This window comes from Hyperoodon ampullatus (genome assembly GCF_949752795.1).
Source record: "Hyperoodon ampullatus genome assembly, chromosome: 9".
NCBI lineage: Eukaryota > Metazoa > Chordata > Mammalia > Artiodactyla > Ziphiidae > Hyperoodon > Hyperoodon ampullatus.
The window spans coordinates 80,707,724-80,720,200 of record NC_136922.1 but is presented as its reverse complement, the minus strand read 5'-3'; the positions used below and the strand labels follow the sequence as shown (position 1 = coordinate 80,720,200).

Sequence of the window (12,477 nt, the reverse complement as noted above, 5' to 3'; positions counted from 1 at the left end):
CTTTTATTTACTTTAATTATGGAATTTGAAGGTGTCCATTGTTGATTTGATCTTAAGCATATTTTTCTACTGTAACTTTTGAAAGGATATAAGGAATGATTTTCTAGGATGGTGATTAAATAACATTTTCACAATCAAGACCTGATATTGTTTTATTGCCTGTTCTTCTTCCTCACAACAGAAACCAGGAATGGATCTGGCAGACACCTATATTATGTTTGTTCGGCAAAACCAGGATATTCTTCGAGAAAAGGTCAATGAGGAAATGTATATAGAAAAGTTGTTTGATGTAAGTAACTACCCTTGCAAATCATGCTGGCTTTGTAGATGTACTGTGAAGGAAAAAGTTACACTTTGATGGTATGTCTGCAAAGCAGACTCTCTTTTTTTATTTCTTTTTCTTCTACACAGCTAATATAGTTGATCATTTTATTTCTTTGACTGCTGACAGAAGCCTTAACTGGCTTTTTTCTATACTTGAAAACTGTCACTATTAGAGTGAGAGTCTCAAAGTCCTTCTAAGATTAATTTGAGCAAGCAAGATGATATCCAGTTTACCATTGTGTATAGTTTACATCACTTGCCTTTGCAGCAGTCCATAAACAGAATCAGACTGTAATGGATTTGGCCCCTACTATAAAAGTTTTTCTTAAGTCAGTATAATATTCTTCATTTACACAAAGAAATAAGCTGCAATAAAGGCAGATATCTGCCTCTGTACTGTTAGTGTGCATTTTCATCTTGCTTTCTAGTACTGATGTTTGCTAACAGAATATTGCTGTGGTCTCGTGAAGGTCTTCACCGAGGCATGGCAGCTCCTAGCATGGGGAGGTTGTGGTTTTAGATGGCCTGATCAGCAAGTTTCATTCACCGAGTACCCGTAAGAGAGACTAAGAGAGCAGTCCATTTCAACAACAGTGTTGTCACTCATTTGTAATTATTCAGCAGTCAGTTCAAAGGAAATGGTACTTTGCTTGTGACATAACTTGGCATAATTCACTACAGTGCTGATTCTGAAATGTAATATTTGCTTTGAACTGTATTTATTTATGTACATCTTCTCTGCATTTTAGAAATGCTTTTCTGGCAGTTTCCTTTAATTATGCAAGTTACTGCAAATGTTTTCATAACAGCAATTCATGGGCTTCATGGTGACACTTCAGCTGTGGCAGTTACAGAAGGTCCTGCTACGTCATCATCTCCACCATGGTCTGTCATGTCAGTGTTTGCTGTTTGTCAGATTGGGTGGTCAAAATGAGCCTTATCTTTCGTATTTTATGTTTCTAGCCTCTACCCAGGCTGTTTTACAATAAAAGTATCATCTGTTTTAATAAGCTAAGTGTTAATATGTGTGAAAAGAATGATTTCCTAAAAGCTTTGATGCCCTGCAGGGGTAGAAAAATTATCATCCATCCAGCTGGCTCCTTTACAAAATACTGAAACCATATTAGCAACTTCTGCTTCCACTTGGTATTGCTCTGAATTTACAAGCATATGTTTCACTTCCAAGTTCTCTTTTACTTTTTTTGCTTATGTGGTAATTTTCAAAAATGTTGAACAGAAAAGAAAAGTTAAGTTGATGTTATTCCTATTATGTTTCTTCTTGTTTTAGCTAAAGCACATCTTCTATGGTGAAAAAATGGTAGAGTCATTCTGGAAATAGGCCACTGTGTGTCTGTGTGTCTGTGTGTGTGTGTGTGTTTCTTAACATCTTCAATTTTTTGTCTTGGCGACCTATTTACTACAAAGCTTGCCATCAAATTGTAGCAGAGGTAGAATTTCTTTTCTTTTTTTATAGATTTATTTATTTATTTATTTATTTTTGTCTGTGTTGGATCTTCGTTGCTGTGCGCGGGTTTTCTCTAGTTGCGGTGAGCGGGGGCTACTCTTCATTGCGGTGCACGGGCTTCTCATTGTGGTGGCTTCTCTTGTTGTGGAACAGGGGCTCTAGGCGCGCAGGCTTCAGTAGTTGTTGCACGCGAGCTCAGTAGTTGTGGCTCGCGGGCTCTAGAGCGCAGGCTCAGTAGTTGTGGCGCACTGGCTTAGTTGCTCCGTGGCATGTGGGATCTTCCTGGACCAGGGCTCGAACCCGATGTCCCCTGCATTGGCAGGCAGATTCTTAACCACTGCAGCACCAGGGAAGTCCCAGAATTTCTTTCTTCATCAAGTTATTTCCTACTTCAACTCCCCTTCATTCACCAAACTTCTTTTGAAGACTTTTTGTATGGCGGCAATAACAAACAGAGCTAACTAAAGTGGATGCCAGGAGGCCAACATTAAAATGATGTGCTAGTTTGATTGTCCTGGTGATAGGTATATACTTTCCTTTCAACGCCTAAGCGTCAGACATGGCTGTGAGTTTGCTTCTAAAAGGAACCCTTGACAAGCAACCATCTGTCTTGGTTGTGAAGGTTTTGTCATTCTGTGTATCCCCAGTAGCACACTGGACTTGTTATTTGTAAAATAGTTATAATGTCCTTAAACATTCTAATATTTTTAAGTTTCACATTTTTATTACTGTAATTAAGAATAAAAAGTAAACTGTAATTCTATTGATATGTCACCAAGAATAACATATGAAGGGGTACCGAGAGCCCCTAATTAGCCAAGACTGAATTTGCCTCAATTACAGTTAGTAAATGAGAGGTTATCAAGTATGTGTTGAAAGGTAAAGTAGAATGTGTATCTTAAGAAACAGATCATTACTGAGAGACGTTATATAATTATTGGAAATCCACTTGGCTGGAGCTTAAAATAATATTGTTAGGTGTCAAGAAACAGTAGAAAGTAATGACCCTATAAATCCTGTTAGCAACCTTAGCCTATTACAGATAAAAGACTGAACAGTTTTATTCAGGCATCATGACAAACTTTTGCTATTCCAATTCGCTTCCTGAGTAAGGAAATGGAGCCTCCCACCTTCAGATGCAGAAGAAAACGTGTACACACGCACTCACACGCCTGCGTGCAGACGCGCGCACACTCACTGCAGTGAGTCAATACTTAGTGGTTTTAACCCACCCAGATGAGAGTACAGGGCCTGCAGTTTCTGGTCATGAAATATGAGAGCTTAACTCCTTACAAAAGATATGCTTTTTATCCAGATGAAGTTCGCTTCATTCTAGAACACATAGCAGTATTTCTATATAAAACAATTATTCTATAAAACACCCATCCTGCCACCAACACCAACACTTTAAAAAAGAATGCATGTGTTTTACTAAAGAATTTTTTTCCGCATGATGCCTCACGCGTGAAAAAGACTGCTGAAAATTCTGTGAAACTGGCCCTGAGAGTAGTAATTAATTACTTGTGGTGTTCCTGGCCTCAGAAACTTTTTGATCAATTAAGTATCTTACTAGTTCCTGATATTTGTGACTAAATACCTTAGGGCTCTGTTTAAATAATTGTACCAGGGACTAAGGTAAAAAAATGACCATTGCCCTGGATTTGCATCCATTGTTTTGGGGATGCGCCTGCAAAGGAGAATGGTACCTTCTACTATTGTCCACGTGCAGCACCCCACCCAGCCATACACCATGACTCTGCTTCCTGAGCATCCTGCACTGCTATTATTATTGTTCTAGCCCCTAATGGAAGTTTTCTTACCTCTTCAATGTGTTAAAGAGGGGGATGACTAAAATCTGTATTATCTGAAAGACCATAGGTAGGATAATCTTAGACGTTTACATCAAATCTTGAAATATTAAAACTAAAAGTATCATTTGAAGATCAAAACAGTTAATATTAGGATAAATATCAAGACATTCTGCTTTACTCCATAAGTGGTTAAACTTATAAAACACTTTCTGCTTAAAACAGAAATAATTTCAAAAAAGTGTAAGTAAATGATGGCAGATCCCCCGTTTTTTTTGTTTGTTTGTTTGTTTGTTTTGTGTGTGGTACGCGGGCCTCTCACTGTTGTGGCCTCTCCCGTTGCGGAGCACAGGCTCCGGATGCGCAGGCTCAGCAGCCATGGCTCACGGGCCCAGCCGCTCCGCAGCATATGAGATCCTCCCAGACCGGGGCACGAACCCGTATCCCCTGCATCGGCAGGCGGACTCTCAACCACTGCGCCACCAGGGAGGCCCCCAGATCCCCCGTTTAATGGAAGGTACTAAGTTTGATTAAGGTACATCCCTAATCTTTTCAAAGTGTCAAAATAATTATAATAGCCTTCCCTGTCACCACTACTATTTGCAGGGCACCTCCATGTACCAGGAAATGTGCTAGATACTTGACCCATATCATTTCTAACCTTCTGGGTAGATGCCATCTCCCCCATTTTAACCTTATTTTCAGGTTAAGGAATCTCCCACCCAGAGACAATAAAGGACTTGTTAAGTGCTAAGTCGGACTTTGAAATTGTGTCTCTCTAGTTTCAAAGTCCATGTTATGTCTACCATACTTCAGATTTACAAAATTTGAAGTGGTAAAACAGCGTTTGTAGGAAGAGGGCTAGACCAGGAATCCAGAAACCTCAGTTCCAGCCACAGTTCTGCCATTAATTGGATGAGTGAGCTTCAAGAAGTTATGTCACCTGTTTGAGACTCAGTATAGGTAGTACATATAAACTGAAGAAGCTAGTCTAGAACTCCAGATGGTTTCTGAAATCCCTTCCAGATTTTAAACCAACAAATTAAATTAGTTTTAATTTTAGCAGTGGCGCCAAAAGTTACTGGGTTGGTTGCATGCTGAGTCTTGCACCCTGGAGTAGCAATCAATTCTTAAGTTTTTTTGTGATGGCCAGGTGAAAGCAATAAGCAGTAGCAATTACAGTAGATAAGTAGAAAATAGATTCTATATAAAGACTGTCATTTGACATTCTGTACAGCTACCACCATGGTTCTGAACCCTACATTTAGAAAAATGGTTGGAACTCATATATTCTGTATTCATGTTAAGTCTTTCTGAGTGACCAGAATATCTTAAACAGAGGCTGTCTTTGCCTGTCAAGTGGTCATTGGTGGTACACAAGCTGTTTAAAATCTATATGTTAATATAATAGTCCCCGCGTTGCACAGTATATTCTTGTAGCTTATATTGTACAACATGGGGAATATAGCCAATATTTTATAACTATAAATGGAGTACAACCTTTAAATATTGTGAATCACTATATTGTATATCTGTAACTTATATAATATTGTATAGCAACTATACTTAAATTTAAAAAAAGAAAAAATTATACTCACTTATTACCATTATGTTTTGAATCTAGCCAAAGGAAAAAAATATACATGTTAAATCTACTTTTTCAATCAAAAAAAAATGTGTCTTATCTGGGTAAGAGAAATCTAAAGGAAGTTCTGTAGCAGAAGAGAATATGGATTCACCAAAAGAAGGTGTTCTGCTTTGCAGGCAATCTCCCTTACCCCAGTGTATAAAACATCATTGTCAGTAGCTGTTTAAAAATTTTTATCAAATCAAAACCATCTACAACTTGTCTGATCCCAATATAAAGGTATGGCAATGATTTTCTAATTCTTAAGTTCCATTTTTAATGCCTACTATGATGTTTCTTCCCACGCTCTCAAGTTTCAGCAAACATAGAGCCCCAGGTGCCCATGGGTCAGGAGAGAGGCTGGGCAACTTCCCTGAGAGCTTTGGATCTCTGGGTCAGAAAGTGGTGATGTTTCAGAAATCAAAACTGACACCACAGTAATCGCCACGAGAGCATCCTCTGTGGTCACTTCCTAATGTCCAAGAATATTACAATGCTGAGGCCCGTAGGGGTCGACTGAAGTGCATCCTGCTGTCCAGGAGAGACACTCAACCTTCCTACCTCTCTAAACCTTTGTGCATTTATAGGGCATTTCCCATCTTGTGTCCCTTTGAAACAATTTCGATTTAGCTCTCGTGTTGCTGAAGACACATCAGGGTGCAGTATTTAATTGGTAAATCATGCAGATTAAACATTCTCTTGTGTTATAAACTGATTAAATATCTAATTGTTGAGGAGTTTCATCTCAATGAGATTTTTTTTAAATCGTGTTGTGATGTCTTCTAAAATTAAAAGTAATTCTTTAAATGATAATTAATCAGTGATATTCATCCGAATAGTGTTTTATGAAGGATTAATTTCTTAGGACTTTCCTTGAAAAGAATTCTTTTCAGTAAAGAAACTCTAAATTAAACATTTTAAGTAAAATCGACCTATTGCAAGTGAATATGCTTTTCAAAATAAAACTAATTTTGCACTTCTATGCTCTTGTTTTTCTCTGGACTCCCAAATAAGAAAAAGGCGGGAAATGCTCAGAATTTTTGAGTTAACTGTTTCACACCAATGCCCAAATTTTTGATTTGAGAATTTATTCGTCCTCAGTAAGACTGACACTACTTTAACTTATTTAAAAATTAAATTTATCATGTTGGTTTCCCGAGAATACATGAAATCAACAGGACATGAGTAAGAATGGCTGCGAGATAGTAGGATATATTTAGAACTGACCATCTACTTTTTCAGTCATATTCCTTGGATGAATTTCTTTGTGTATGTAATCAACCTCATTATTAGAAATGCAGGCTGGAACCCGTTAAGACCCATTAAGAACACTTCTTTGCCTTCTTGCATTTCTTATCATTCCATGATATTATAGATATATTCTCTTATATGTGAATGTTGATTTAAAAATAGCACTTTTCCTCTTTTCAATGATCTTCCACTTTCAAATGTCGAGCAATTTGTTATATACCTGCCTAAATCAGTATAGCTTCCTGTTACAGAGTATTTTCTTTTTGGTTTTGTCCCTATGTAAAAAGAAGTCAAATATAAGGCATTAACTTTGGTACATTATGCCCAATCATGATTTCCCTATGAACACTCAAAATTAAATGTCACCATCACTCTCATGTCATTCCATTCTTTTCCTTTTCCATCACTAGAAAAGATGGATGATAGAAGCTCTGTGATGTACTTGAGACTATTTGAGATCATTTATTTCTACCCACTGTTAGGTCGTGTACCCTGGGCCACACTGTGCACTAAAGGTAGATAAGAAGTTCAACTATCTGTTTCTTACTTGTGTTATAGGACCGGCATCTCACATCTCCTACATTTGAACAATGTCTTATTTAGCTGCTTTAACACATTGTTTTCCAGGTGGTGTTTTTTATTTTCATTATATATATTCCTGCTTTGTTTTACCCACAGTATTCAGACTCCCATTGAAGTTGTGTGACGTCTTTTAAGACAGTTGTAGTCAGACTTGTTCTGTATATGGTCATGTCTGCCTCAGTAAATGCCATACAGAGCTTGCTCCTTAGCTGTTTTCTTTTTTCCCCTCAAAGTTTGTTTCTCTTCAAAACCTCTGCTCTCAAATTACAGCTGTCTCGTTCATTTTAGTTAATAATCCTTATTTTCATGTTATCATTTGTAAGTGTAAGGGTTTATGAAAGGATCTACTTTTGATGTACGGTGTGTGCCAAAATAGCTTTGGCAAGTCCAGACGCGGCTCTGCGGCCAAAGGCCCTCATTTGAATCTAAGCTGTTGGTGAATTAAGACCTGAGAAACTTGAGATAAGCGTGCCTAATTGCCTAAAAGAAACTCAACAAGAAAATGTATTGTAGCTTGTTGATCTTATTTCTTTAATAATTCAAAAGAATCTTCCAGAAATATGTGGACTTCTTCCTTAGATTCTTGAAATGTGATCACGGGACACAATTGTCATTTGGCACTTGCCCAGAAATACACATCTTTGCATGAGGCACCTGGACATATGTGGCAGGTCTGGTAGAATCAGCTAATTAACAACACAGGCTTAAACAGGCACCTCATCTGGCAGTGCAGTTAGTTGCCTGATGGTGCTCAGCGGGACCGGGTAGTGCTTTTTATTTTTCTATCCTAATGGTCTGCTGCCCACCTAATTTTGCCTTATTGTCAGTCACTACTTACCGCAGCTTGGGGCCCTCCCAGGAGGCTAAATTATTATCAAAGGATTAGGGAGATGTAGCCTTGCAGCTCTGACATTTCTGATTACTTGTCTATGCCCGAACACTAATTAGCTGTGACTAATTAAGAAAAATGTTCCTGCCATAGAAAACCATTTAAAAGAACTGAGAAGTAGAAAAGCAATTCAAAAGCTGAGCAGTGCTCAGATTTGCTGATGCTCTTTAGATTTCCACCAGAGCCTTAACTCACCTTTAATTGTGCTCAGAATTTAAAAAACAAAAAAAAACTCACATGTGAACTGATCCGAGGTTTTTGTTTGAATAGGAAAAAAAAAATTGTGGTTGATCACCTAAAATCTCTTAGCAATGGTAAAACTCTCTCCGATGAATGGAAAATGTCAAAACTTGCATTTTCATCGAGAAATTTTTCTTAACACTGAACGCATAAGTATGCATTTGCCTTCATTCACCCAAGCCGGTAACAGTGACTTAATAGCCATGGAGGAAATAAGAAAATTCTCCCTCCTGATTTTATCAAAGATAGTTGAAATAATTACAAGCAACATGTTGAGCATTTCAAAAGTTATTTAGTATTGATTTCATGCTGCCTTCACATGTCATATGGTCTGAAAACTCTGACTTCTCCACACAGAGCCTGGCTTTTCCTCGGTGGTTTGCATGCTTGCATCTGGCAACCAGTGACTTATTAATGAAAATACCCAGTGCTTCCCTGGTGGCGCAGTGGTTGAGAGTCCGCCTGCCGATGCAGGGGGCATGGGTTCGTGCCCCGGTCCGGGAAGATCCCACATGCCGCGGAGCGGCTGGGCCCGTGAGCCATGGCTGCTGAGCCTGTGCGTCCGGAGCCTGTGCTCCGCAACGGGAGAGGCCACGACAGTGAGAGGCTCGCGTACCGCAAAAAAAAAAAAAAAAAAAAAAAAAGAAAAAGAAAATACCCAGGACTCCCCTGAGACCAGCATCTCTTTCAGTTGACCAGTGTGATGTTTTCATAGAAATGATAGCTACTGTTCTTCTCTTCAGACCTAACTTCATAAGCAAATGACACATGGCTTTAAAGCCATTTTCTGTGGTAGCCTTTTGAACTCCTCCTCCGTCAGACACTCCCTCTGCAAGTTTTCCATGCAGCCCCATCTACATGGTCAGTGCCATTCACAAGTGAGCGCAGCAGTGGCAGCCAGATTGCCACTATTGACTACGTCCAACTACAAAAAAAAAAAAAAATCCATGTAAGGAAACGGCTATCGTAGTAAATCAGCATCACTGTGGCAAAACCATGTGTTTACTGAATGCATTGAAAGGAAACTCTATAAAAGAACAATTTTCACAGGTACTTATAAATACCTAAACTCCAGAGAGCCCTCAATTTCTTGATCTCAGCCCAGCCCTAATTAAGAGACCATCTAAATTTTGCTCTCTTAATATGGGCAAAATGTTTTGTTTGAAATAAAGCAAGTTCTAACCCCTACGTCACCAAAATTCTTCATGCTGTTTTTTAAAACCCATTTCCCTTTTTCCTCTCAATGGAGAACAAAAAGCAGGTAGCCAGCATCTCTAGGGAATAATCCTTCCTATATATAAAGACTGTTATTAAGGCACCTGTCATACTTGTCTGCTCCAGGATAAATAATCCCTATTTGCTAAACTTCTCTTCATAGGCCCCTTTTCTAGCCCTTTAATCATCTTTGTGGCTGTCCTTTGAAACTTCTCAAAATGTTCTCGGTCATGCTTAGGGTTTAGAGTCAGGAATAGGACGCAGTATTTGAATGTGGCTGAACAAGATTTTTTTCAAGGCATATTCCTATTTATGCATTCTCATGGATAACTTTCCCATACTTTTGCTCTACTGTTCCTTATAAATTTGATCCCATATACTCCCCATATTTCTTGTTGACTTTCCTCTTACTGCCTATGTTATACAGTTAAAAATGTATATGTTTATAGATGTAGGATGGTCATTCATGTGACGTTTTGGATGCATAAGATCTAGAAAACAAATCCAATTCACCCTTCAAATAGGATGTGCAAGGGATGGTGATGAATGTTGGGATTAAAAGGTTAGGCATTGGGACTTCCCTGTTGGTCCAGTGGTTAAGACTCTGCACTTCCACTGCAGGGGGCACTGGTTCAATCCCTGGTTGGGAAACTAAGATCCCACATGCTGTGCGGCCAAAAAAAGAAAAAAAAACGTTAGGCATTTGTTTCCTCCCACATAGTTGGGTATCTCTGTCACAATGACTCGGTAGGATTCTAATTAAAATAGGAAATCAAAACCCCTCTTATTATTTATTCATACAACCAGTATTTATTTTCTAGAGGCCACACACTGCTAGAGGCTGGGAATGCAATGTTAGATAAGATACACCAAGTTCCTGCCCTAAGGGAGCTTACATTCATACGGCCAAGTGGGTCTTCTGAAAAAGTTGTTAATTTCAACATTAAAATATTTCATATTTTCACCTATTGAATAGACATTAATAGATTTTTTCCAAATGGATGTACTATGGAGAATTAAAATTTAGTACCCTTTCAAAATAGATGATAGTGATTGTCTAAATATGACGTTTATTTATTTCTCTCTGTTGCAAGTGGATGATTGGAAACTTGCCAGAATTTAGGGCCAGTGCAAGGGTTGTACCTAGCTCTAGTGCCTGCAATATCAAATGCCATGACAGTACAACAAGGGCACGCTCTCCCTCTCTACCCTTCATGGGTTCGTTGCTCAAAAGCCAGGCTTATACCAGCTCCCAGGAGAGCTCTCATGTTCCCTCAGACTCAAGTCAATAGTGCCACACCAATGATGTTTCTCACTTTTTTTTTTTAACACCTCTCACAAAGCCAACAAGCATTGAAAGCACCCAGGACATGTCACTTCTTGGTGTAAATGCACAGGCAGCGCTGCCAGCCATACACCAGATATGCCCCACAGCCTCAGATACCCCCCAGGAATAGCTACCACTAGCCCTGAGCATATGCTGGAGGGGCAGCTCACTGCATGCGTGACAGACTCTTGAGGGCCAATCCGGGAGCTGAGCACATCAACCTCTGAGCACATAATGTTATCATATCTTTGTGTATAAGAGTATATATGTGGACACTCATATATGTACATAGGCATGGGGGTTTGTTAGTTTACAGTACTTTCTCCTTTACTTAATTCATCACTTAAAATGAAATTAGACTGTCACATTTTCAGTTCTATGTTAAATTTCTTTAGCCAGATGCAGTTGTTTACTTTTTGATGATGTCTACAACTTTAGCATGCATTAAATTATTTTGCTATTAATGAAACGTGTAATTCAAGTCAACAGTTCCTCTGGCTCTGATATTCTTTTATCTTTTTTCTGTTGAAAAGCTGCCCTGCCACTATTATATACGTAACAGTTTATGTTTCCAAATATTTAAAAGCCTTCAGTCCTTCAACAATTATGTAATGCATGTCATGTGCCAGACATTCTGCTAAGGGCTCAAGCTATCAATGAAAAGACTTGGTGTCTGCCTTATGGATACTCACAGCCTGCTGAGGCAGACACAGGGCACATTGTGCAGTATTTTTATAGACACCTGTACAGAGTTCTAGGAGCAGGAAATACAGGAGCATCTAAGTCTACCTGGTAAGAGATAGTGTTGGCTTCATAGCAGAAATGATAGTTGAACTGAGTCTTAAAGGTCAACGTGAATCTGGCCAATGAAATGTACATGGGAATAAAAGTCCAGACAAAGGGATTGGCATGCCCAAAAACCATAGATATAGAGAAACCCAACATCTAGCAGTTCAGCAGGTCATTCAGGTCCTGTGGGAGTACGCCATGAGTCAGAGACCGGAAGGTAGCTATTTATCCCAGTCCCTACAACACTCTGGAAAAGGAACTTTGGAATAATTGTTCCCTATTTTTTATAAGGAAACTGAAGCAGAAAGACTTGCTAACCATTAATTCTCAGACCTAGGTTTTTATCTCAAACTTGTACCATTTAATAGTCTAATTTATTTTTATCCAGATCCTACATTATTGATTTAAATGAAATATCGACCAAACTTTTATATATAGTACTTAAGATGAGTCATTCGACCAGATGAACAGGTCACATGCCCAAATAAATCTTTCATAGTCTATGTCTGCACCCCAAACTGGTGCACACACCATTATAACTGGGTTGACCACTGAGTTCAACCAAACCATCGATTAGTCAAAAGATTAGCCAAACCAGTATGCGTTCCATCATTTGTCAATAAGTAGGCGAGAGGGGGAACAACTGATGATGTGAAAGTTTCACTTTGTAATCACTAATCTTTTTAGCACCAGGGAAAGAACCACAGAATAAATTTACAAAGGCACTTGCCTACTTGATGATAATGAATTTGAAGAATAGTATTGATTTTAATGCTCTTTGTCTAGTGTGAGAATAGGTAGGCTAGTTTAATAATATTACTTTCAGGATATTTTGGAAGAAAGGAAATTTGGGGTTAATGAAATAGTAGTGAGTGGAAAAGAGCTTTTGCAACCCCCCATTTGTGGAACTTACCCTGTTATGTAACTTATCCTATTTTATAACAGAAGAGGATTGAATGC

At 38.6% G+C, this 12,477-nt stretch overlaps 1 protein-coding gene across 20 annotated transcripts in view; it reads left to right on the top strand.

The window, feature by feature from the left end:
- The window catches only part of CADPS2 (calcium dependent secretion activator 2), a gene marked incomplete at its 3' end in the record, with an annotated part of 487,123 nt that overhangs the window by 461,764 nt on the left and 12,882 nt on the right, over nucleotides 1-12,477 (top strand). For 19 of the 20 annotated variants that reach the window (XM_079711385.1, XM_079711377.1, XM_079711381.1 and 16 more), the window contains one exon: nucleotides 182-289. In XM_079711385.1, the coding sequence (XP_079567511.1) occupies nucleotides 182-289 (108 nt within the window). Of the gene's footprint in view, nucleotides 1-181; nucleotides 294-6,885; nucleotides 6,933-12,477 lie in introns of all 20 variants that reach the window. The other variant, XM_079711373.1, reaches the window with a different exon arrangement.